This window comes from Sylvia atricapilla, chromosome 6 (genome assembly GCF_009819655.1).
Source record: "Sylvia atricapilla isolate bSylAtr1 chromosome 6, bSylAtr1.pri, whole genome shotgun sequence".
Lineage (NCBI taxonomy): Eukaryota > Metazoa > Chordata > Aves > Passeriformes > Sylviidae > Sylvia > Sylvia atricapilla.
The window spans coordinates 45,948,064-45,975,485 of NC_089145.1; the positions used below are offsets into that span (position 1 = coordinate 45,948,064).

The 27,422-nt window shown below is 39.4% G+C and overlaps 1 protein-coding gene across 1 annotated transcript in view; it reads left to right on the forward strand.

Annotated features, from left to right (window-relative positions):
• Positions 1-27,422, forward strand: part of UNC79 (unc-79 homolog, NALCN channel complex subunit) — a 103,105-nt gene that overhangs the window by 31,924 nt on the left and 43,759 nt on the right. Inside the window, exons 18-32 of the mRNA XM_066321798.1 lie at positions 146-373; positions 1,753-1,894; positions 2,273-2,352; positions 2,437-2,585; positions 4,299-4,456; positions 4,786-4,967; positions 6,247-6,448; positions 8,060-8,239; positions 9,324-9,389; positions 13,248-13,534; positions 17,446-17,628; positions 18,357-18,519; positions 21,388-21,540; positions 22,857-24,080; positions 25,832-25,939. Coding sequence (XP_066177895.1) covers positions 146-373; positions 1,753-1,894; positions 2,273-2,352; positions 2,437-2,585; positions 4,299-4,456; positions 4,786-4,967; positions 6,247-6,448; positions 8,060-8,239; positions 9,324-9,389; positions 13,248-13,534; positions 17,446-17,628; positions 18,357-18,519; positions 21,388-21,540; positions 22,857-24,080; positions 25,832-25,939 — 3,505 coding nt within the window. The remainder of the gene's footprint in view (positions 1-145; positions 374-1,752; positions 1,895-2,272; positions 2,353-2,436; positions 2,586-4,298; positions 4,457-4,785; positions 4,968-6,246; positions 6,449-8,059; positions 8,240-9,323; positions 9,390-13,247; positions 13,535-17,445; positions 17,629-18,356; positions 18,520-21,387; positions 21,541-22,856; positions 24,081-25,831; positions 25,940-27,422) is intronic.

Below are 27,422 nucleotides of genomic sequence, written 5' to 3' on the forward strand. Positions count from 1 at the left end.
CAATTTAAAATTCTGAGTTACAGTTTATCTCAGATTCTTCCCAGTAGTGTAACATAAAACTACCAGAAACGTAGGGAGAGGCAGACAGTTTGTACTCTGCCTTTTAAATGAATAATAAATCCTTGCTCTTCTCCCTTTCTTTCAGATGGAACTCCAGGATGATGGTGTCACTTTGGGCTTAGAGAACAGCATTTCAAAAGATATAATATCCATCATAAACAATGTATTTCAAGCACCCTGGGGTGGTTCTCACACCTGTCAGAAAGATGAAAAAGCAGTTGAATGTGGTCTCTGCCAGTCCAGCATTCTGTGTTACCAGCTGGGTTTTGAGCTGCTGGAACAGCTTGCTCCAAAGGAAGAAATCAGGCTTGTGGTAAGTAGAGCAGGAAAGAGTTTTTTATTGGTGTTCTGAAAATCCTTCACTATTCTCATTCCATTTTGCTCAAGGGAGCAAAGCTGCACTGACTTTTGGCATGAAGGATTCAGGAGGTTAAAGCAAAATGCCATTGAACTGTGAAGTTTCCTAAGCTTGAATTGATTCAAAGAACCCAGGGAAGATGGCAATATTAATCCATCATGGACTCTTCCCCTATAAACACTGAAGTGCTATTTCACTTTGGAAGTGCATCACCGCAATTCTACTGTGTCCCAGATAAAATGTGAAGTGTTAAGACTTATCTTTTGTTAAAAGCAAAGAGTGGGTACTCTGAAATGATTAACGATTTTGAGTGAATCAGTTGTCAAGTGCACAATCCTTAGTTGGAGCTTCACTGTTTGAAATGTTGAGCATTGTGGGAAGACTAAATTTACTTCAGGTTGAGTATCCAACTTTATCAGACCCAGATATATACTCTCCAGTCACTAGTCATCGTCAAAGTTCTCTGTAGCTTTGCAGAAGAATTGGAGCATTTCCTGTGGTGGCGGTGGTCTGATGAATTTATTTAGGCTGGATGTCTATTAGATTTAACTGTTCCATCTAGTAGTTGAGAAGAAGTCATAGTTTGGTTTATTCTGATTTTCATTTGCTGTGGTGTGTTACTAGCAGATTTTTATTAGCTTTTTTCCCATCAGTGGAGGGAATAATTATGCCTTTTTAGGTGTCAAATTTTCAGAATTCCATTAGATATGTATGCTAGAAGTAGATATTTTTCACATGGTATTCAATAACTTGTGCTGGAAAAATCATCTTGTGCTCCTACAGCACAGATTCACATCTTAACTGAGAATTAGCAAGTAGTGCAGTCTTTTGGGTGCTGGGACACTTCCAGAATTCATCCCAAAATTTACAACATCAGTGTCACAATGGGAGCCTTTAATCCTGAGTTCCGTGCCACAGGCAGAAGGAACTCCAGCCTGGAGTTTACATTCTTCTGTGTGAAAGTGTTTGAGGTAGGTCCTGCCCCTCAGCTTGTAGCTCCACAGTGGTGCAGGAAACACTCTGCTCTTGTCTGTTCCTCCTTTCAGGCAAGGATGGCAAACTTGGTGAGTATTGCCCCTTTGCTTGAATCCACCTCAGCTCCAGTATGGATATACAATTTCTGTTAAAGCAATGTCTAAAACACACTATTTTTGTCCGTATGCATTTGCTGATGCGAAATATGCAGGTGATTTGAGTGCACAAATGTACATGGAACTAAATGAAATCTGCCTCATTTGAGCTCAGTTTGTCCCACCAAATGTAGCTTAGACATCAGGATATGGCCTCATGCAGGTGATGTCAAGAAATGAATTTAACTTATTATATTCTTAAAGGAGCCCACAGATAACCTCGAGGATAGTCTTCTGTATACTAGACCTGAGTTTATTATAGGAACTGAAGGGGAAGAGGAAGACAAATCAGCACCAAAGCATGGAGAAAACCCAGGACATCACACAGAAACCACAGAAAATTCTGGTAGGTAGGAGCTGAAAAGGTTATTAAAGGTTTAAAAGAAATTATTATACTCATATACGATACAAGTTTCTGAAGCAGTCTTAAGTCCAGCACTGCACAGTCACTTTTTTTTTATCATGCATTTAATTCTTTCTTAACTGAATAGGCTGTAAATAGGTTGATAGTATCCCAGAAGTGTTAAAAGAAGTCTTGGCTTTTTGAACACATAAAGTAGCAAAAACATTAGATGCTACATTCCATGCTATGCTAACTTTACTGCCTGCAGTGTTAGTGTACGTAGAATTACTTTCTCTCTCATCACCTTAGCATTCTTTAGTTTCATTTGGAATTCAAAGATAAAAGAATTTTAATATTGTCTGTAACTTACATTTTTAACAGCGATAAAGAATGACACAGAAAGAAAGTTTTGTTATCAGCAACTTCCAGTTACCTTGAAGCTCATATACACTATATTGCAGGTAACATTTATTACTTGTTAGTTTAGTTTGTATTGTTGGCAAGGTGGTGTCATTGTGTTGAGAGAGGAACATCTGTTTACACAGGAAATGTCAAGGTTTGAAGAACCAGACATTCTTTTTAACATGCTGAATTGTCTGAAGATCCTGTGTCTTCATGGGGAATGCCTGTATATAGCAAGAAAAGACCATCCACAATTTCTTGCCTATATTCAAGATCACATGTTGATTGCAAGGTGGGTTTTTATTGCACATTTTGTCTTCATACTTGGTTGGTTCTCCAGGTATACACTTGTTGTTAGTGTCAAAGAATTTGCAAGTTTACTATGGAAAATTAACAAGAGTGGTAGAGAAATGTGGAAAGATTAAAAACCTGTATAAAGTTATTGCACAGGCTAATTAAGATGTAAATGAAATCAAGGTAACCCTGCATTGTCCATCATGGCTACTCCATTGTGAAACTCCTCTTTTGCAATGAGTCAGAGTCTCTCATATTCAATAATACCATTACCTGAGACTGATGTATCTTCCTGGACTCTACAAAATAAAATAAAGGATGTTGTGGAGGCAGACCATATAAACACAGTTTATAGGGCCTTAACATTAAAGCTGAGAGAACAATAGTATTTCACCTTATTTTTATGAGGGACAGGAAACTTGTTCACTTAGAGTAAATTGGATTGAAATCTGTGTATTTTAAGATTCTCTTTGGAGAAAGGAACTTTTGCAGAAGACTAGCTGAGTAAACATCAGCATATGATCTCCTGAAATAGTGTTTGTCAGCACTTAACAGCTGCTCTGTATCAATTTTACTGAACATCTCCTGGGACTTAGGGTTTTAGCAGCCTAGAGAATCTGTCCTGGACCTAAATACCAGCAAATTGTGAATACCCAACTTCTTAGTTATTTGTGGATGCCCATGATTTGTGATGCCAAGACAGTTCATGTGGCTTATGTGGTGTAGCTGGTCATGCTCAAACTCCTAATTTGTAGCACAGATTGTGTTCCATGCCAGTTGTCTTGAATTAGGCAAACTCTTTCAAAATGAAGTATTTGAAAGTGAGGAATATTTGAGCCTGGATCTTCAAGAAAAAAAATGCTGTAGTTGGAGATTTGCGTTAGCTCTGTGTCGTGATTTATGGCAAATTTGGAAGAACTTCCAAAGGAGTCCGTCTAGAAAGCAAATTCAAGTGGCTCCTCCTCCAGCTGGTCCAGGGTAAGATTTCCTTGGAGAAAAGTGGAAAAAGCGGTTTATTTAACAAGCAAAGCATTCACAAGCCCAAAAATATAAATAATATTAAATAATAGTTTAAAGCTCTGGTTGTTCTGAAGAGATGGCAAATTCAGACAGTCCTTGCTGTGGGTGTAGCTTGGCTCGCCCAGTCTCTTATCAGCCTCTCCAATGCTGGAAAATGCCATGTCCTGGGCCCTGGTGGGCCGCAGGTGGGAGCTCCCGGTGTTTTTCTGGGTTCTCAGTCCAGAGCAGGGCTGATCAGTTCCGATAAAAAGAGCCACAGTCTGGGGAATGTCTCTGCCTCAGCTAGCTAAAAACTACCTAAAAGCAAAGGAGAGTTCTCTCCTGCTCTCTGTGCTGCAGACAGCACACTCCATGAGAAGACAAGATGAAGCTCTTATCTCTGTGTTTTGAATACAACCACCTCAGACATTCCACTGGTTCTCCTTCTCCCTACCTTCACTCTCAGATCCAGTTTTAAAGGTGGAAAAATTATTTCTGGGCTAAACAGATGGATGGGGATACAATTCAGCATCATAAAGTCACCCCAGGACACTCAGTTTTCCCACTCTGTTTTTACTACAATCCGCTCATAGTATTCACATAAATACCCTGCATGGCTCATAAAGTTTTTTCGTGGAAAATTCTTTACAGTTAGAGGAAAGGATATTAAGGGAGTGTCTATAAGCAGGCTTGCTCTCTTTTGTCTTGCCAGCTTATGGGGAGTTGTGAAGTCTGAGTTCTCTCAGCTTTCTTCCCTGGCAGTCCCACTTCTTCTTCATGCACTTTCACTTCCTCATGGAGCTGACATTTTCTGGACAATCATAAACAGCAATTTCAACAGTAAAGACTGGAAGATGAGGTTTGAAGCAGGTAGGCCTGAGAAATGTACTCTATTTTCTCTTTGTTTCTTCTCTGAAGAACTAGACCTTTCTCTGCAGTAACTGAGGAGACATATAATAGATGATCTTTCTGCTGCTTTGGAGAGTTTGGAGATAATTTGGTGCTAAACTATGGCACGACAGTGTACAGTGAAATAGAGGAGAAGATGAGACGTTTTGGATAATAAAAATCAAATTTACAACTCTTTCTACCTAGTTTTCATTGTTACTTTCTCAGCTGTGCATATTTTTAGGAAATGTGTGCTAATCAGTACATAAACCATTGCCCAAATGAATATGCCTCTTGTCTTGCTGCTACAGTTGAGAAAGTGGCTGTGTTGTGCAGATTTTTGGATATTCACTCTGTGACAAAAAACCACCTACTGAAGTACTCTTTGGCTCATGCATTCTGCTGTTTCCTGACTGCTGTGGAAGATGTCAACCCAGCAGTGGCTACAAGAGCTGGACTATTACTTGACACCATAAAGAGGCCAGCTTTACAGGTGGGTGCGCTGCATGGGAAAAAATACATTCCAATGGGAAACTGGCTTTTCACCTGTTTAGATGTACAACATCACAGTCACTGCTAATACCTCTTTATGCAAGAATTATTGGTCTTGCAGCTTGACATATGCGCAGAATAGCCAAGGGAAATGATACTGCCCTACCCCCAACTTAGAATCATAGAACCATTTACATTGGAAAAAATAATTTTTAAGATCGAGTCCAACCATAAATACTTTAATGACTGCAGTGGATTACTATTGTGTTTGAACTGCTGTTGCAGAAAACTGTAAAATTATTTTTGATTATTTGAAAATAATTAGATATTTTTAAGTTAAAAAAATACATTTCTAAGTCTTATGAGACCCTGCTGAGCTCACAGTGAGAAAATATGTTTGAGCACAAACAAACATGGTCTTGATCTTTTCAAGATTTACTTGGCATGTAATTTTATGAATGTGAGAGAGCCTGCCAGTCAGGATTCACATGATTAAATCTAAACAGGTACATTGGTGAGAAAAGCAAGATAAAAAAAAATCTCATAGAACAATTCAGTTCTAGTTCTCTGGAGAAGAGAATAAATATGTATTTTTAAGGGTTCAGGGTTACTGCCTACAAAAAGCTGTTAATATTTGCTAGTTTAACTCCATTTGGTACCTTTTCAAAATAGTTTCCAGAGAACTTGAGTTCAATGACACTGTTACTGAGCTTGGGTTCAATGAGACCAGTATATTTCACTTTCGTATTCAATATTTGGGCTTCTCAAGCTTCAACCTTGACACTACAGACAAGGTTCTAGTGTGGATAATGTACAGAAGAATTTCGAGGCAAAGAATTTCGAGGCCTCTGCTACACTTTGCAATGTAATCTTTCTGCCCCTGTTTAGCATTGGTGATTAATTCTTTTTGTAATTAAGGGCTTGATTCTGTTACCTAAATATAAGTTTTTTCTCACATGGAGAGTGTGAGCAAAGTACTTCGATATTGTGTACCAAATATGCAATAAGATAAAACTTTGCCTGTACCTTTGTATTACTCAAATTCTTAGAAAATTTTACATTCAAAATATGATGCTTATTTATCTCTTTACCTTCCTTACTTTCCCTTTGATATTAGTAGTATTAGTTCTGGTTTAAAGGACTTGGTAGAAAAAAGGAGCTAAAACATGGTCCTGCACTGACAGGAGAAGTTACGAGCTTTGACCTCCCTTTGGTTTAAAAAAATCCTTAAAAGATCTCATGTCTCAGTTATGTGTTGTTTTCTTTGTTTCCCTCTATAGGGTCTCTGCCTCTGTCTTGATTTCCAGTTTGACACAGTTGTCAAGGACAGGCCCACAATTCTTAGTAAGCTTTTGCTACTTCATTTTCTAAAAGCAGATATCCCAGCTTTGAGCTGGGAGTTCTTTGTGAATCGCTTTGAGACCCTGTCTTTGGAGGCACAGCTTCATCTGGACTGCAACAAAGAATTTCCTTTCCCAACAAGTAAGCAGAATTCAAATCAATCTGATCACTTTTTATCAGCTTCTGGAATTTTAGCTGCCTGCCAAAGTCTGACAAGAGTTGCAGGTCTCACATGTATAAATTCCCTGAAATTAAGTAATCTTTTAGGCCAAAATAAAATAAATTGAAGTAAGCACTTTTTACTTCTTGAATACAGATTAGGCTGTATTCTGTTGCACCTTTGGATGTCGTGTTTTGCTCTCACTAGGATGTCATTGCCAGCCTTGATTGAATTGTGGTCTGGTTCTGTGATCACCTGTAACCTGCATTAACCCACTTGTTCCACTGTAGAAGTTCTAATGCTGTCACATTTGCCATTCTCCACATCCCAGATCATGCTCAACCCTGTCCTGTGGTGATCTTTACAGAGTCAGCCCTAGGAGATATCTGACTCTGAAAAAAGCCCTGATGTATGAGGCACAGCATGAGAGATACATGGAGTCCTAGAGCCAGTGCTCAGATAACTATTTTTTGCAGTGAAAAATGTTTTTAAATGTTTGTTCTCTTTGTACTTGCTTTCTTGATGAGACACCAAATCTCCTTCCTTTCACAAGAGAGATGATAAAAATTAATTAATGCATAATTTTTTAGAATGCTGAATAATTGAAAACTTCCTGACCCAAGTGATGGCCCATGAGTCAGATCTATTTCCATTTGATTTTCCTGGAGGAGATGGGAGCAGTTGTTTGAACAGTGCGTGTTCCCTCAGCAGCCTAATGCTTCCTTCTACTTTTGCATGGAGCCCAGTGCCCAAAAAAGTCTAGGAGCTGTGACTGCTCCACAGGAGAGGGGTGGAATTACAAAGATAATCTCTTCTTCATATGTGAGTAGCTTTACCCAGTGCTGGGAACTGCTGCTGTGGCCTGAGGAGGGAGTCTTGGTACTAGTTTCTAACACCTTTGACAATAAATGTAGGGCAATATCTTTAAATAGGAATATTTTGGAGTGATTTAAAATAAGCAGAAGATAATTTTCAGATTTCTTTTTAATCTTTCTCTTTGCCATTTCAAAGAGATGCAAAGGATGGGCTCACCGACTTCAGTCACTTGATGATTAAACTCAAAGGCTTCCAGTGCACTATACATATGAGCATGGAAAAGTATTGGTGATACCATTAAGACATGCAGTGATACTGCTGATAACACCACTGTAACTCCATAATTAACACTCACAGGTTTTTTGATTTCAAAATAAGGATGGTAGGTGCAGACAGAACAGGAGGTTAGTAAGGCAAAACTAGAGGCCATGGGTAGGTGTGAGTGCACTAAAGGTGATCCATACTGGTGAGATTTCTGCCCTTTTAAATAGGGGTACCTCTTATTCCCTTAGCCTGAAATTCAGTTTTTGTTTTCAAGAATCTATTTTTGACCAAGTATCAGCGTAATTTTTAGCACAGTTATGCCTTTTGGGGTTTTATTGTTCTCAGAATGAGACTGTGCAGATGAGTATCTTGCAGGTGGACCCCGTGGGCCCCATTTGAAGCTTTCTTGGCCTGAGTGGGACCCGGGGCCCAGCTGCATTTGGCACTTGGCAGCAGTAGGACCTGCCCGTGCTGTGGAATGAATCCTAACTTGCTCCATTGCATTTGCAAAGCTATCACTGCCGTCCGGACCAACGTGGCCAACCTCAGCGACGCGGCGATGTGGAAGATCAAGAGGGCTCGCTTCGCGCGGAACCGCCAGAAGAGCGTGCGCTCCCTGAGGGACAGCGTCAAGGGCCCCGCCGAGTCCAAGAGAGCCCTCTCCCTTCCAGAAACACTGACCACCAAAATCCGTTGAGTATCCGTCCGTGTTTTTGTGACGCACCTGTGTCTTCTCCCCTAGGATCACATGCCATTGATGGGTACACCTTGGAGTTGCCAGTATTTTTCCAATTTGGGATCGCAGGTTTAGGTTTCTGACTGCTTTGGGCATTACTCAGATAATGACAAGTTAGTGAGTTTCACAAAGAACACAGACATTGTGTTGAGTTGTGTCTGTTTAAAATGCCAGAATAAAATGCTCCAAGACTAGTTCGTCTTTTCTAGATCTTCATTTTTATTTGTTGTTCATATTTTATTAGCATAAAATATGCTAATATTGTCTTAAATAGATAGAGATTTTACAGAAAAATTCCTCTATCAATAATATATTTATTATTTATAATTTTAATTATAATTATTAATTAGTGCATGCAGCATATGCTAGACATCTTAAAAAGAGCTGTTAATGTATCAAATGGGTTTTTGAATATATTCAAAATTCTGTTGTTAAGGAAACAATGTCCATGCAACACATCCTTCCTGCTGGCTTCTACAGGAGGACCTAGGTGCTGGAAAAACCATAGGATTGTATGGAATTTCATGCAAATGCCTTTCCAAGCAAAAATAAAGCTTGTCTGTTCTCATTTACAGAATTTTGCAAACACAGATTAGTCTTTATATTCAAATTTGATCTCTCACATTGCTCTTACCTGTATAATAGGAACTGATAAAACTTTTGAACCTGGGTGCTAGTGAACTATTAACTTAAAAGGTAATTTTCTTCCAACACTGCAATATATATTCCATCCAACACAATCCCCTCAAATATTTTGGGATTCTTAGGTAATCCTTCATGACCAATTACTGATGCTGCACAGGGACTCCTGTGTACTGACTCTTGTACCAGCAAAAATAAATGATGGAGAAAATTACAGTTATAGAACATGGTGCACACAGTCTGTAGGGCACAAAAGTGACATGTTCCAAGCAGTAACACTCACTGCCTGACAACAGTGCATGAGTAAATGAACATAAATGTGCTAGCACTGAATATATGCCAAGTGTAAGATGTCAGTCCTACCGTATTAAACAGAGTTGCACTTGTTTTTTTTAAAGCTGTGAGCTTGACCAGACATGAGCAGTCTGCACCAGCACTTGGAGGAACACCAGAGCAAACACCAGGTGGGTGTGACAAAGGAGGTGTGTTTTGATGGAACAGGAAGGCTCTAACTCTGACTTTCTTGCTGAATCATGAGATAAACTTACACAAGATGGAAGTTGTCTAAATGGCAGAGTGAATCACATCTCAGCATGGTTTCAAGGAGTGTAGATTGAATTTGCTCTCAGTCTGTACTGAAAGCTGCCTCCAGTTGTAAATAAGATGTTGGAGTTGGGAGGAGGTTATTCAGAGTCAGTCAGCTGTGCCAGCAGTGCCTCACCCTCCTGTGTTTGATTGCCCACAAGTAAATATTTGCTAGACTGGCCCCATGGATCACCTGTTTTGAGTGTGATCTTCGGGTCCTTCAGGTTTTAAAGACAGCAGACAGAATGCTTTTGCTTGTCAGTACTGTATATTACACTTGTCTCCTCTTCATGCTTATAGATATCTCAAATCCCTTATTGTGTATTTACTGACATTTTCTGAAGATGTCAGGCTTCTGTCAGGCTTCTGTAGAATAGGTAGAACAGCAGGATCCAAGTAATCTCTCAATAATTGTGGCAACTGACAGTTATTGCTCTGAGTGCTGTGTAGATTGATAATTTGGAAGTGAAAAGATGTCAGATTCAGATCTTTTCATGTTCTGTCTTCAAGACTGGGAATACTTCCAACAGATGCAAATTCCTAATCAAAATATATCAACTTATTCGATGATCAGCTGAAAGGAAAGTACCTTGTCACTGTGGGAGCTGACTAAGCTGTTAAATGAAAGAGGGGAGTTTATGAGTTAGCAGGATATAGCCCTGCTGTGCTAGCCCAGTGAGAGCTAGCAATCAACCAGTTCCTTACAGAACATATGTGTGGGTTGTCACAGGCTCACAGAGGGAACAAGCAACATAATGATGCAATAAACAGGTATATCAGTGGATGATTGTTCTTTGTTTCATTGCACCAAGCACCTGCTAAATACTGGGCTTAAAGGAATTTGTTGCATAAAGGAATTTGTTACTGCATGCTCACAGTAGGCATTGTTAGCTATTGTGGGTTTATTAGGTGTATTTTGGTATTTCTACACTTTACTTTCCAGGCTTAGGTAGTTCATTATCTAAGGTTAAAACAAAGTTTCCACTAAAAATGTGTATATAAAATGTTCCATGTAGCTAGTAGCTACTGATCTCAAGAAAATGCTGATAATATGATTCAGAATATGACAGATGACTTGGGAACTGGAAGACTAATTGCTGTCCATTTTCTCCTGCCCAGTATTTATTGTTTCTTTTTAAAAGCTTAAATGTTTGTAAAAAAATATTTTTGTGGTTTATTTCAGTTTTTAATGCTGCGTTGGCAGTACTGAGCATATCTGATTTTGCTGAGGGACTGACTCTTGAATGGAGGATGTACATCTGTTGAAGAAAAACATGTATTTTATACATAGCCCTTGAACAAACTAGTTCTCATGCTCTTTCCAGATCTAAAACAGGCGTCCTTGCACAGTCCAAATGCAAGCTGAATTCAGTTTGCATTCTGTATGGATTAAAGACCAGGATCATTTGTTCCTGGTGTTTAATCCATACAGAATACTATTTGTAAATTCTATTTGTTCCTATGTCCTCTACAGTATCCTGGACAGTCAGTGAGAGAGTTTCATTGAGAGGTTGGGGTGATGAGGCATGATGTAATTCTGATCTGATGCTTTATGTTACATTGTGAGATACCTTAAAGTACTTTGGAGGTAAAGGGGTCTGGTATAATTGGCACATTAATAAATAGATTAATCTTTGGAGGTAAGGCTAGACTGAATTCAGGCATGGGGGCTGTGTATTTGGTGATCTGAGAAGGTTGAGATGAGGGTTGGGGATGATATGTGTGTATATCAATATACCTTGTATAGGTATGTAGAAATGCACATTAATTTTAAGGGATAAAAACTACCTTAGCCACTGTAAAGACAGAGCCTGTCTTGGTTTTGCATTCCTAGCTTGGATCTAAACAGCCTCATGTAATAACAGTATACTCTGTATCTTGTGTTGATGAAATGAATGTTTAGTTCAGGCTTGAAATAACCTAAGACTCATTCCAGACACCAGCAGAAGTTTTCCAGACTCTGAAGATCTATTGATTAAGTTGCATTTTACATTTTTTGTAGTTTTGAACAAGTAGTTCTCCATTGCTGGTTTTTTGCAGGTTCCTGCATCAGAAATAAAACCAGGGTGACTGACATTCCATAGACTTGATCCTTAATAGAAATACAACAAACAAATCAGGGTGAAGCTCTGTTCATTCTATCCTGCTGTATAATTTTCCCTGAGGGTGAAGTATGAGAAATGAGATCTTTAATGCATCAGAAAGTGTACTAATATTTCTGGAAAAGAAAAATATCAGGAAAAGTCTTGGAAAGTATCTGTTACTAGCTATCTGTTAGAGTTATAAAACACTGTCACAACTGAACATTTTATCACTGAGCTTCTGAATTATATTGTTCACAAGTGAAAAAAAATGGTTTAATCTTTTCAGATTAATTGCTCTTTGAATTCTATTTGGAGAACCAGTATTTATTTAGAGCCTGATGATCTTTTCATTAATTTAATCTTATCTCCTTTATTTTATTGAAAAATCTCACAACATGTTATAAAGATGAAAATCAATAGGGCTGAATAATACAGTCAAGATATCATCCGTATGAAAATTGTGTCTCTATGATATAATTCCATGGAAAAATTTAACCTGGGTGTAATATTATATAAGAATATAAGATTATTTCTCAGTTTATGTCAATGAAGCTAAGATTACTGTCTGTGTACATTTTTGAAGTACTTCTCAAAAATTTTTTTTGCTTTATTTCTGATTCTAATTATTTCAGAATTAATTGTTTTCTTTTTGTATCTGCAAATCTTGGTCCAGCAAAAGCTTAGGTAGAGAATTTCCAGTTTGAAGGAGGGTTTTTGAGTAAAAAAAAGCCCAGTGAAAGCTGTCTGGAACAAGGAATATTGTATGACATAAAGTTCATTATTTCTTCTAACCCAAATAAGACCAATAAAGGAAAGTTATTCTTAGTAGAAGCGGATCTGAAAATTCCTGCCCCCTGCATATTTTTAATTTTCACTTGTCATAGAAATGACAACCATCTCCCATGCTTTGCAAAACAGCCAAACAAACCTTGTTCACCCACCAATACAAATGCAATATACTTTAAAATTATTTTAAAAAATTACAGATGTTGCAGTTTTTCTTGTGAAGAACCTGAGACAGATGTAGTTGTACCAGCAAAGGAGTCCTTGGTCAGAATAGCATATCTCATATTGAGAATATGGGTAAATTAGAATATTAAAATAACACTATTTATTTACAAGTTATTTGTAGTAATACAAGTTATTTAAGAGAAATACAAATTCGTGGTAATAGAGGAAGTCTTCATTCTTTGTTTAATCATTATTTGGTACAATTCTTCATACTTCCTACCCTTGCCATTTTGTACATTTTCCACTGGCAAAGACTGATGTCTATTAACATTTACTGAGGAAAGACTGATACCCAAACCAGATGAGAATTTGGTGGCAGTGGGGTTTGATGGATGCGGAAGAATAATAATGTTCAATTTGCTGGAAATGCACTGGGATGGGAAATAAGGTGCTCCACTAAATATGGAAAAGCTGAGAAATGGAGTCGAGTAGGTGTTTCTGTGCTGTTGGACCTGAGGCAACAGAGGAACAATGTCCTCAGAAATGCATGCTTGTCTCCTGCAATTTCATTGTTTGTATTTGGGCACAAATGGTGAACTAGAGAAAAATAAACTCTGGTGCGTTCTGTACCCTGTTTTTTGGATTTACAGAGTTTACACGATGTCGTCCAGTGTCTGATACCAATGTCTCTTGTGCCTATAGGACAACCCTCCCCAGAGAATGATAATACAATAAAAGACCTGCTGCCAGAGGATGCTGGGATTGACCACCAGACTGTCCACCAGCTGATTACAGTGCTCATGAAGTTCATGGCAAAGGATGAGAGCAGCGCAGAGTCGGATATCAGCAGCGCCAAAGCTTTCAACACAGTCAAGCGCCATCTGTACGTCCTGCTTGGCTACGATCAGCAGGAGGGATGCTTCATGATTGCACCCCAAAAAATGCGTGTTTCAACCTGCTTTAATGCCTTCATTGCTGGAATAGCACAAGTAGGTGAAGGCACTAACTAGTTTGTGCTGCTATTTGTTACTGCCTGTTGTTGAAGTAATGGTAGCACAGCCTACTTTATAGCAAAATAATGGCTGAATGGGGTAAGCCTACTTAAAACTTCAACACCTTTTCAGCTTGTGGAAGAATTTCTTTCCATGGGTAGTCTAAAGTTGCTGCATCACTGGCAAAGAAACTGTAGTTTTGTGTGGAGGCATGCAAATGCAAATACTACCACAATGTGAAAAATCAAAGACTTCTTCTAACCTCTGCCTTCTTTCACTAGCCTTTGAATGCCCTACTTTCCTCATGAGTATTTTGTCCTTTCTTCCTGAGGAAGACCTGGGATCTCTGTGTTCTGTTTTGTTTCCGTATGTGAATGATCTGTGATCTCTTCAATGTTCTTCACTTCGTAGGAGGCTCAAATTTCTTCCTTACAGTGCACCAGGACTTTCTGTTTCTCCCTTTCCTAGGGTGTGCTATTGCCAACATGAACTTTTGCCTATATTGTTATGATTTATGTCCAAGCACATCCTTGCCTTGTGCCTTCTTTCTCCATCTTGTAAGGAGGACCATAATTTTCTATCTCACAAGGCTTTTCTAAGGCTCAGTTAATTCTCACTGATAGAGTAGTGGGTCATACAGGGCTGAAAATGTTATGCACTTGCAGAGTATTTCTATTTGCACTGGAGCATCATCATCACTTCAATGCTTTTTCCTTATCACAGTCTCTCATAAAGGATTACCTTAGGGGCAGAAGAGGGTCGTGATTTTGGCTGTCTGCTGTAACCTTCAAGCATTGCTGAAAGCTATCCTTGTCTCTTCTGGATCTGCAATTCTTACCAAGATTTTCTGGTTCATGCATTGGAATCAGTGATTTTTCACAGTTAAATGTGATGTTGATAGTTGGATAAACCTTCACAGCTGGGGAGATGTCAGGTACATCTGTATTTCAGGAGGCAAAAGAGATGGTGTTAATGCAAACTGGGTAGCTGCAAGTGCATCGGGTTCCATTGTCTCAGAGCACCATGGCTCTTTCATTTATGAAATCATCTTTCATTTATGCACTTTTAATTTAAAAGAGTGTAAAAGGAGATTCAGATCTGTTGCCCTTGTATTGAGAGTCTGGAAGTAGCAGTTCAGATCCCAGATCCCATCTTCCAAATTTGTGTTTTCCAAATGTTTTCCAAGTTTGAAAGCCCAAATTTCAGTGATTGCAATTGGCCTGATTTTCAGAAGTACTCCTTGCTGCAGCTATAAATATCAGCCCCTGCCTTTCTCTTCCTTCTTTAAATGTCTTGTGTTAGCCAAAGTCACCATTTGTCTTTAAAAGCTTTATAATTGAATCCTGGTTCCTCTGATGTCAAAAGGAGCTGGAGAGCTTCAGTAGACCAAGGTTTTTGTCTGTGCAGCAGACATCAATTTTAATTTGTATTTTGGGACAATTCTTTTCTTAGCTGTAGGGCTGCTTGGTGTTTGGAATCACCTTTGCTGCAAGAGAAATGCGCTTGCAATCCAAAGATATGTTCACAGAGCGAAAACTTAGTAGTGAGCTCTTTAGAAACCTATTTCAGTTACTCTTCTTTCCGACGCCATAAATATTTGCCTTTCCCCGTCAGCTCCACGAAGCTTGGGATTAGGTTGGCTTGCTGGTTCGTTGATTTTGATTCGAGTGGACAGTTCAATTAAAAAAAACCAAACCCAACCTAAAAACCACCACCAAATGTCTCAGTGTTTTTCACCGTGAGCTCCGAGTGTTTGGGACTCCCCGAAGCCCGGCGCTCTCTGCAGTGGCGCCGTCTGCCCGCGCGGTGCCGCTGTTGCGCAGCGCGTTGTCCCGGCGCGGGGCTCGCACCGCCTCTCCAGCGGCCTGCCTGCCTTCCTTCCTTCCTTCCTTCCTTCCTTCCTTCCTTCCTTCCTTCCTTCCTTCCTTCCTTCCTTCCTTCCTTCCTTCCTTCCTTCCTTCCTTCCTTCCTTCCTTCCTTCCTTCCTTCCTGCCTTCCTTCCTGCCTTCCTTCCTGCCTTCCTTCCTGCCTTCCTTCCTGCCTTCCTTCCTGCCTTCCTTCCTGCCTTCCTTCCTGCCTTCCTTCCTGCCTTCCTTCCTGCCTTCCTTCCTGCCTTCCTGCCTTCCTGCCTTCCTGCCTTCCTGCCTGCCTGCCTTCCTGCCTTCCTGCCTGCCTTCCTTCCTGCCTTCCTGCCTGCCTTCCTGCCTGCCTTCCTGCCTGCCTTCCTTCCTTCCTGCCTTCCTTCCTGCCTTCCTTCCTTCCTGCCTTCCTGCCTTCCTTCCTGCCTTCCTGCCTTCCTGCCTTCCTGCCTTCCTGCCTTCCTGCGTTCCTTCCTTCCTGCGTTCCTGCGTTCCTTCCTTCCTGCGTTCCTTCCTGCGTTCCTTCCTGCGTTCCTGCGTTCCTGCGTTCCTTCCTTCATTCCTGCGTTCCTTCCTTCCTTGTTTTCCTGCGGCAGCTCTTAGGATGGCTCTGCTCAGCGCCGTGGCTGTTTGCGTTATAGGATGTGCCCCGTCGGGCAGCGCTCTGTCTGCCCTGTATGGATGAGCTTTTCCTGCCCGTAACTGGCGCTCCCTGGGGGAACGCGGCATTATGGGGCAGGACCGAATTTGGTGATTATAAATCGTGGATTCCACTGGCTCACCCCACATGGATAGACAGGGGATTCATCCGTTTAGCTCTACACATGCAACACAGGTATTTGAGACAGCTGCACGTCAAACTGGAGAACTTTAAAGGGAAAAGCTGCTTGTCAGCTTGTTCAGGAGACAACTTGAGACCACGAGTTTAGTGTTTGTGAATGACTCTCATCTGCTTGTTCTAATAAAAACAAAACAGAAGAAGTGTAGACTGTGTGTTTAGGTGTAGAGAGCTGCTGATAAAATCCTGTAAGTCCACTGAACCTGCAGGGGCATGTTAGATTTTGGGGTTTGTGCTGGACTTGCCTTGGCCTGCTGTAGGGCAGCATCAGACACAATCGCTTTGTGCAGCCTTGTTGTGATCTAGTTTGACTGCTGATTTCAGCATGTGTGATTTTAAAAATAGCTCATGTTGGAAGACTCATAGGAAGATTATGAAAATAGGTGTTGCGGTTTCAAGCGAAAACACAGTTGTGCCAGGGTAGTGGGAATATACAGCTTCACTGCCCTTTTGAATCATTCCTAGGATTCAAACCACAAGCCCCAAATAGCATGATGCTCTTCAAAGGTCTTGGTGGAGGTAAGGCATGTCAGTAACAGTAATAGCAACCTGTCTGCAGCAACACCCCTACTTAAGATTTATGAGCATTTTATTTAGAGCAAGATATTTTTCATTTGCTTTATTCTTGGGTCCTTCAGGATTTATGTGCTTAAACTTCCTAACATAGTAGACACCTTTAGTGGAGAGTGGGAATCTAGTGTCATTACCTGATTCCAGAACCTGGGGCTTAAAAAACCCTAATGCTTAATGTCACAAGCCTATTGAGAAAAAAACCCCTGCCAGTACAATGCTAAAATGTTAATGCAAAGCCCCCAGATAATCAAACTATTCGACCCCCCAAAACTCACAAGTGCATCCTGTCTGTTAAACATGGAATATACGTGATACTGTTTTGTGTATTGAAGCATGATCAACTTGTGCTATAATATAAGGCTATTTCAGCATAATATATTTTATGAACTTGCCAGTGTATCTTAAAATTTAAACTGTTCTGAATGAAAGGCTTTCAGAACACATTTTCTTTGTTTCATTCTGCATATTTGGCTAAAATGAGAAGATAACAGCTGGCAGAAAGCTTCTAAATGGTAGTGAGATTTCTTTTAAACCACTGATTTCTTTTAACTTACCTAATACCTCAACTGCATTAATGATTTTGTTTTTTAACATCAGTAGAATTGGTTTTGGTGAGGTAACTCCTGTGTTCTTTTTAGGTGATGGACTATAACATCAACCTGGGAAAACACCTTCTTCCCTTGGTGGTGCAGGTGTTGAAATATTGCAGTTGTCCTCAGCTAAGGCATTACTTTCAGCAGCCTCCTCGCTGCTCCCTCTGGTCCCTCAAACCTCACATTCGGCAGATGTGGTTAAAGGCTTTGCTTGTTATTCTCTATAAGGTGAGTGGTCTTAACAAGACACTGTCCACAGGAAAATTTCTACTTCAATTTGAAATTTGTTACAGGGAACACCTAAATGTATGGCAAGTGAATGGAACTGTAAAGGACAATTTTCGTTGATACAATTACTGCATTTGATTTCAGTGTCTGAAATAGTTAGGATTTAGTTTGTGCTACTGACTTCCTCTGTGCTTCTGCAGTCTTTATTGTCTTTCAGGTGTTTACCTGAGAAAGGAAAATAGGGATAATAAAATAGGAAAATGATGTATGAAATTCCAGTAAGGAGTATTTTGAGTAACTTAGAATTAGTTTTAAAAAAACAGTTGTAACTTTAAATGGGAGAGTGTGTCAGTTTAGCAGTTTGTATTCTTCAGTGAGTGATGCTTTTTAGGAAATGCTGTTAAAAGGTAATGCATTTATGCACTGTAATGGAGCTGCAAGTACCTCCAATATGCTTAACAAGTTTCTAGCAGGTCTACAGGGCGCACAAGGAAATGCAGACACTAAATGTTACTAATGTGGACTTTTAACATTTTATTAAAATAATTCTGTGTACAAAGCTGACAACAGTTCTGCTTCTCGTGATATATTTGGAAATGTATAATGAAGGGAAGGCAAAGGGCATCCAGCTGACAATATTATTGTAATTTTTCTGTTTTAATGCCTAAATGTTTATTCAAGGAGAGAAGTTAGTTTTTAAGCTGAAGTTTTTCTCTTTTGCTGGCCAGTACCCCTACAGAGACTGTGAAATCAGCAAGATTGTACTTCACCTAATCCACATCACAGTCAATACCCTCAACGCTCAGTATCACAGCTGCAAGCCCCATGCAACTGCTGGTCCTTTGTATAGTGACAACAGTAACATAAGCCGATACAGTGAAAAGGAGAAAGGTATTTTTAACACTCTAATTTGTATGAGAGTCATTGGTTTGATTCATTAAATCTGGCAGATGTTGTAGAAATGGGTAAATATGCTCTGAACTTTAGAACATAATACTTGGAATTGAGTCTGAAATGTGACTTACCTGACCAAGATAGCCAAGTATAGTAAGAGATGTTCTCAGCTGCTCCACAGGCTGAGCATAGCACAGTGGTCTCATGTCTCCCAGGAGAGTGTATCTTAGACATAATGGTTCAGCCGCCGTGCCTGCATGGTCCTTGGCCTTTTCCATGGCAGCTGATCCTGCAAACACACAAGGTGTGCAACCAGCCTGACACCACATTCTGACTTAACATTGCAATAACATGAAATAGTAGCAAATACTGATACTGAAAAGAGAAGGCTATGAATTCAGTCTATAGTTTGCTTTCTCTTTAAAGTAGCTGAAGTTTACAAGGTTAATGCAAATGTGTAGGTGGATGTCTAAATGCAAAAGAATGGTTTTGTGTTTGATTGTGAGCTCTGTATGTGCTTGCTAGGTCTAGCAGAGGTACTGTGATGAGGTGAACTGGTGTAAGCTTGGAGCTTCAAATGCCATGGTGTCGCTGAGTGTAATTCCTTAGGTTTGTGAAGTTAGTTACATAATAAGTGTCAATGATTAACAGGTTCTTTTGATATTCTGTAGCCTTCTTTCATCTAGTTTGCCTTTTAGCTGCTTATTGGCTGTTTACATCTTCCTTCTCAAATAGTCTTAGTAGTAGGCAGCAAACTCCTCTGAAGAAAAATCCGAGAAACATTCTTGTTTCATGTCAGTACCTTTTCCTCTTTTGCTGCTTTTTGGTTGTGAAAAGATGTCCAGCAAAACAAGAGCACAACATTTTGTTGACCTGAACACCCTATTACTCTGCTCTAGTAAATTAAAGCAATATTAATGTGGATTTAAATTATATATTGCATAACCTCACTCAGCTGGACATTTTGTATTGCTAGTGGAGGCTTGAGAGAGAACTGTGGCCTTGCTATGAATTTGTCTTGGTTTTGAGATAAGTTAATGACTGAATTCATAATGACTTACTAAGGCATTTATAAAGTGCATTAACTTTCTGGATTGATTCTGAGACATTTTAAAGACAAATTGAGGTGCCCAAGTACCCAGCTTGTCCAATACTGGTGCCCTGGGTGGCCTTGTGTCTCAATTCAGGAGTTTCCTTATGTTTACAGTGACGAGAATAATATTTACTTGCTTCCCAAAGCTATTGTGAAAGGCTTTGGGCTGCATGGAGGTAGAGGACCATAAATGGGCAAATTTTACTCTGTAAATACTGACTTAACCATAGGGCTTGTTCTCCTCCTTTGTGGAAGGGCTGCAGAAAAAGGAGGATGTAGAAAAGTTTCCTTTCACCTGCAAAAAGCTGCCAGTGTAATTCCAGAGGGACTTAGAAAGTTGAAGCCTTTCCCACTTTTTCTCAAGAGACTTGTTTAATCCCTGGTCAGGTAGTGTGTGTGTTGCTGTCATCATCCGAGGTGACATCTAAACATCAGAGGTGGTGTTTACATAGTGAACAGATGAGGATTTTATTGTCAGGCAGCAGAAATTCCTGTGCTAATAAAGATGGATTTCCCCACTATTGAACTTTTTTCCTAATTTTTCTGCCAAACTTTGTTGTGGGGATCATGATTGTTGTGGGGATCAAGTGTACAGGGTGCTGTAGAACTCATGTTAAATATTGTGACAAGAAGCATTTGTTCCTAAGGGGAAGAAGAAGTTACACATAGGACATGACATTAAAAGTGATCTTCTAACTTACAAAAACCAGTTCCTCTAGAAATTCTTACTATCAACTTTGATTAATTTTTCTGGATTCATCATTTCAATGAGGTATCTTGTCCCTGATGCCTTTAGGTGGCACTTTCATATCTTCACATGTACTAGTAGCTTCCCAGCAATTTCAAAGCAAAAGATTTTTATGTCTCATTTATAAGTCTTCAGTTTTTGTCCATTCTATCTCTGACTTACTTTTCCCTTCCCTCTCAGACACCAAATGCATTTCCTCTCCCTATTTGCTTGCTAGAATAAACAAGGCAGACTTTGTTTTTCTTTTGAGTGCTCTGTTTTCTTTATTGTCCCAGTAGTGTTTCTTACTTCCTTGGAGATGAATCACTGGACGTAGAATTACAGAAAGATTCCACATGATAACTATGGAATGTTTGTGGATTTTTTTTTTTTTTAGTGGCCATTTTATGTAAATGGTATGAGGCCTTTTTTTTTTTTTTTTTTTTTTTTAATGGATAAATAGATTAGGATCTTTCTTCTCTTTGCCATTTTCATCTGGCTGGTCTCAAATCAGGGCATAATGTTTTACTATTACTACTTAGATCAATAATTCCATCATTCAAACTCTTAGATCTTATTCTATTACTATTATCATTATCAGCTTCCCAAGATGATCTATTTATTCACTTTCTTATTTTGCTAGTTTGTTACTTACCTTGCAGTTCTTTCACTAATTTACATCTTGTTCAATTTACCATTTCTCAGTGAGCACTACAAAAGTTGTTTACTCAAGTCAATGTCCTGATCTAGTGCATTTCTTCCATCTAAAGAAGCTTTATTACTATCAGTAGAGAAGATCAACTTAGAATGGTAAAAGCTTTGTTATGCTTTTGTTGCACTGTAACCCATTTTTCATTTGTCTCTGACCTTAACTCAAGATGTCACAAGAATGACATGGAAGTTAAACCTGGGATACAAATTTTCTTGCAATCTTCATTTTTCAATTCAAGTTTAGTTGCCACTAGCTGAGGTTTTGTTACATAGACAGCTTTTCGTTCAAGAAATTGCATTCTCTCAAGAGTAACAATATTTTTTGTTTCTCCAGCAGAGGAAGACAGTGTTTTTGATGAATCTGATATTCATGATACACCAACTGGACCTTGCAATAAAGAGTCTCAAACTTTCTTTGCAAGACTGAAAAGAATTGGTGGCAGCAAAATGGTGAAATATCAACCAGTTGAGATGAATGCTCAGAGAAGTATGAATTGTTTTGTTAGTATAAAGTCATGCAGAAGTACAATATCTTACTCTTAGTTTCAAGCTATCAACTTTCTTTGTAGAGTTTGTTGCACTGTCTAATTTTAATGTAACTACTGTGTCTGACTCTGAAGAGCACTCATTTCCCTGAATGAGTTATCTTTCAGGAATTTCAAAGTAGGCACTTCAGAGTAAAAATACCTAAAATCAGCAGTTTTCTGAAACATGAAGCCCTTCTGAATTAAAAAACAATTAAGAGGATTTTTTATAATTTTTTCAATCGTTGGGCTGAGGACTTTTTACTTAAATTATTTTTCCTAGAAATTGATTTTATTGATAAGGTGGAACTATATATAGTAAGCAAATTTGTTGCTGCTGCAGTTATTATGATTTTGCATTGGCAAAAATGGGGTGTTCAAAAAGTAGGCACTATTTTGATTTCAAATTTAAGTGTCTGGAATCAATAGCCTAAAAAAAGTTGAAGAAATTTTCACTACCAACACACCTGCCTGTTTTTTTCCCCTTTTGTTGGGAGGTTGTAGAGGGAGGGGAAGTGATTCTGACTATAGCAAACGCTTAAACTTTTATCACTGTTTTTTCTTCACGGTGATTCGTATATGGAGCATTTTGAAATATGGGGATATTAATTATTAAGAATATCCTGGTTTATGTGGAAATGTGTAATTAATAATAATAATAATGGTGGTAATCTTTGGAAATGTTCTCAGTGAGTGTGTTCACATAGCAAAGTACCAGTGCCTGCAGTGCCAGCAGTTGCAGCTGTGCTCACTGCCCTCCTCCCCAGGATGAGGAGGGAGGACTGAGTGCTGTGATAGCTGCTGGACCTGGTGTTCTAGGATCACCAGGGAGAAATTGTCTGATCTCAGGCTTGTGCTGCAATATCCTCATTGCCAATACTACCCTTGCTTCTTGAATCAGAACCATCCATTTTAAGTCCTTTCTGCTGCAGTAAATAATAGGTGTACTTCATGCACCCATCCCAAGTATCTGTGGAAATTACATGCCTATGCTACCTCCTTTCAATGCACAAGGTTAAACAGTCTGTCTTCAAGGTACATCTGTCCAGGATGAATAGACTTTGGACAGCATTTAGGTAAACTCTACTATCCAAATAGCAGGTTTTTGTTATTATTTGTTGTAAAAATCCATATAATTTGGTTCCGAGGTTAAAATGTAGGCAATGTTGACTAAACTGGGTTTGTATTTAAAATGTCATGTTGAATTGTGATATAAAGATGAAGATATCTGCCAAAAGTCTCCAACTGAGGTAGTATTAGCTTTTTCTGTTTTGATCAGGTGAAATAGAGCTGGCTGAATATAGAGAGACGGGGGCCTTACAAGACAGTATCCTACGCTGTGTGAGAGAAGAAAGCATTCAGAAAAAAAAACTGCGCTCTCTGAAACAAAAATCTCTTGATATAGGGAACGCAGACTCCCTGCTGTTCTCGCTAGACGAGCATCGCAGGAAGTCCTGCATTGACCGCTGTGACCTAGAAAAGCCGCCTGTCCCCGCTGCCCACGCCGCGCACAGGCACAGCGACCACGGCCGCTCCCGGCAGAACTCCTCTACCAGAGCTGAGCACATGGACACGCAAGACAGTCTTCCTCACACTGAGAGTTTCCAGGAAACAAAGAGACCCGTTATACCAGAGGTTAGGCTAAATTGCATGGAAACCTATGAAGTGAAAGTGGACTCCCCGGTTAAAACCGCTGGTCCCAAGGAAGATTTAGATCTGATAGATTTGTCCTCTGATTCAACATCGGGTCCTGAAAAACAGTCAGTGCTCTCCACTTCAGACAGTGACTCTTTAGTCTTTGAACCACTTCCTCCCCTTAGAATAGTAGAGAGTGATGAAGAAGAAGAAACAACAAACCCACTGAATGATGAGGTCTCTGGCAAAACTGCTATTTCATCTCCTTCAACTCCTATCAATGTGTCTGCACTCAGCCTCAGCACAACTCCGCTGGTACAATTCAGCATTGAAGATTGCTCCAAAGACTTCAGTTCTAAGGATACAAGCAACAATGCTTCAGTGGGAATGGAGGAAGTAATTTCCTCTTCTCCCAAAGATCAGAAGGACTCTTCAGAGTTAATTAAGCCAGAAGAATTTCATGACATGTCCTCTGGAAACTCGCTAACACTGAAACAGAAAAGGGACCTGCTGCAGAAATCATCTGCCCTTCCAGAAATGTCCCTTGATGATAACTCTGAGCTCAGTGTGGAGGAAATTAAACCTAGTGGAACAATTCCAAGCCCAAATGTAAAGACAGTCCTTATTAAAGTCCCTGAAGATTCTGAAAAGCAAACAGAAAGTGATAAACTTGATACCAATACAGAGTCTGACACCGAACAAAACACAGAGCAGAAACAAGAAGGGGAAACTGAGGAATCTGAATTTAAGATTCAGATTGTTCCTCGCCAGAGGAAGCAGAGGAAGATTGCTGTGAGTGCTATTCAGAGAGAATACCTGGACATTTCTTTTAACATCCTTGACAAGCTGGGAGAGCAGAAGGAGGCAGGTGAGCTCTCTCACCCGATCAAAAGGTTTATTTTTGCATGAAGGTTTTAGTAACGGACCTGTGTAAGGAAATGTGTATGTTTATAGAGAGATGTGGGTATTTATAGCATCTGATGTGCTAGCTGAGTGCTTTTAGGTGTTTGTTTTTTACAAGGAAGGTGCTAACCATTCGGGTATGATGAATGTGTAAAGGGCCCATTTGAAAAGGAAGTGGAGTTCTGTGGCAAAAATACTCATTCTGATATCCAAGTTCAGGAATTTAACCCCCTGTCCTTTTGATGCTGGGAGTCAGAAAAATGGTCATACTTCTGTGCCTTTTATCTTGCTAATCTAGTCCATGCTACGCTGATTCTCTTTTGTTGTAGTGATTTTTGGCACTTATTTCTTTTGCCAGCATAAGGCAGTGGAAAGCAGAATGGATCACAAAGTGCAAGGCTGAGCAGGCTGTAGACTTCAGCAGTAAGAGCACTTGGAATTAACCACAGTTTGACATAGACATACATATATATTTTGGTTTTATACACTAAAACCTGTTTGCAGCCTTCTTTGTATCCACAGTACTGGGTATCCACAAAATTTTGATGGCCTGTGTATGTTAAAGATTTAAAAGTCAAAGACGGGCAGTCCTCTGTGTACCCTACGCATTTTTTCAGGTGATCTCAATGGAAAGTTTTATTACTAAGTTTTTTCAGTTGAAGAGAAAGTGAGTTTTAGCTTTTCCTCAGATTTCTGTTGGATCTATCAAACCATTTGAAAACCTGTAAGCTGCTGTGTTTTTAATTTCTTGGCTGTGTGGCTGGTTTTTTCCCTAGGATTTTTCAAGTTATTAGAATTTTACTAGTTTTTTAACATATTAATAAAAAAGGACAGAATCTGTCAGGCTTCAGTTCTTTGTTCCCATTAAAGTGAGGGGGAATATTTATGAATTCCTGACCTTACTTTTTTCTTAATTACTTCAGAGGGAACCACAGTATAAATTCTTCTTAAGATATTCCACTTTTGCAAGGTGAAATTGTTCCGTGTAATCATAGTTGTTCCCTTTATATTTCAGGCCTGTCGTCCCATTTATGGTTCTAATAAGCTGAAGGACTGCTGGAGCTTTATAAAAATTAAAGAGAGCTGAGTGCTTTTGAACCTTGCATATAGAGAAGCATGGTCTTGAAAGAATTGTTCAATTAGACTCGGTGCTTTTTTGACCATTAATAAGGGCCAGTTTTCATGCAGCAATGAACACTGTTACCATTGAAACTGCTTGGAAGGGCTGTCCCAGTTCTGAAGCACCACGTGGAACCTTTTTAATGCAGAATTTTAAACTCTGAATCTTCAGGATCAAATCGTAAATCAGCAGCCTCTTGAATGAAAACTGATGACATATTGGAGTTAAGGCTTTTAAAAGATGCTAAGCTGTCACTCAAACTAGTTTTATATCAGTGGTCTCTCTCTTATTTCCACGTTGGTGGTTCCAATAATCTCTTGAGTGGGATCAATATCAAACTCTATGTGCATTTATTAGTTGTGAATTCTAAAGACCATAGGCAGAATTCTCTTTTAAAAAGTGATATAAAGAAATAGATCCCTGTTCCCCTATCAGAATTCTTATGACAAACACACTGAATCGTTTTAAAACTGCTGGGAATGCCAGATGGTGAATGGATGACTGAAATGATGTGAAAACAGCATCTAGGGAGAAGAAGGATAAAAAACTTTGTTGATTTTAAATGCTGAGAGTTTAAGCACGATTTTCACATGCAGATCCTGCTGCCAAAGGACTTTCAACGCTGGAAATGCCAAGAGAGTCATCATCTGCACCAACCCTTGAAGCAGGTGTTCCAGAGACAAGTAGTCACTCTTCCATATCAAGTAAGTTTATCTCTGGTTTGAGGATTAAAATCAAAGTTACTGTATTTGCGCATCAGATGCACATATAATGTATGGTAAATTCCTTCCTCTGAGTTCCTTTGATTCTTTGAAGTACAGATGTTTTGTATATCATTGGAACTGTTAAATCTTTGATGGTCAGCAGCATTTTAACAGTTAGTAGCTGAAGATTTTCTCTTGGGACATGGCAAGTTTGACAAATGTGGTTTTCTTGAATTAAGTAGGTAGCAGCTAAAAGCAGTAATTCACTAAAGCTGAATGTTTATTTTCCCCTGTGAGAAAGCATTGTCAACTGTCAGTGCACAGAAGCAGAAGATGAGAGTCCACAGGGCTGTTACTATGGCCTTTGGTACATTTTTTGCTGTACCTTAGGAAAAAAAATCTCTTGCAATTTTTGTAAAATGACTTGAATGCCACTTCCTCAGCTGTTTGCTGAAATGTGGTAACTCTTTATCTGGGAATCCCATAGCCATCTGGAGTGAAAGTGAACTATGTTGTTTAAAGTAGACATGACACATGGCTTAACAAGCACATGAAGATAAGATGTTAAGGTGGGAGATACCTTAGAACACTTAAAAAATTCAGAATTGTGTGTCCATCTAGGTAACACATCTGAAGGCCAGTGGGGGAGAACAGTGGCTGGTAAAAAAGCGAGGGGAAATGACTTCCTTCGATACCAGTGAACTTCTAGGTCATCTCAACTGTCTTGCTGAACTTCAATTTCAGATTGCTGTAGCAATGTTAAATTCTAGTTTCTGAAATTCATTGTCTGCTGATTTGATTGGAAGGGGTGTCTGGCTTATTAAAGGAAGAATGTTATTTTAGAAATGCTAATTCAATACCTCTCCGGTTTTCCCACAAGCATCTCAGGTCATGTGCATTCTGTAGAGTACATTTGTTGGCCACCTAATGATACAGATGTCACTTACTAAAGCAGCTGAAGAGGTGCCAGTTAAGACCTATCTCTCTTGCTTTTAGCCTAGTGCTAAAATTCCTGGAAATTCCAACATATGAAACTGGGAATAGTACCTATATGATGTTGAGCCTGCATTCCTATGTAGATATCTCTTTCCTCTTTCTGGAAACTTGTCTCAGTTTTCAACTGCAAAAAGGGATATGAATTCTTCCATTGTGTCTCTTGTACAGTTAGATTGAAATGGTTTTAATCTTCTACTATGTATCTTTACAGTGCTTTGCATAGTAGGCCCAGATCAGGACTATGAGCACAAGGCACTTCTGTAGCACAAGTAGGTAATATTACTTGTACAGCCAGTGCCTGGCCACACAAAGAATACATCATTGACTGCAACGGGAAGGTTTTGCCTTTGGACTTGTCTTTTTGAGTACAGAATTCTAGAGGAAGGGAAGGGTTGACAAGATCAGTAGATAACAAATGGAAAGTGTTGCCAGCCACTGTATGGTTACTGATATTTTAATGGGCTTGTTCAAGGTTTCTTGTAGAAAA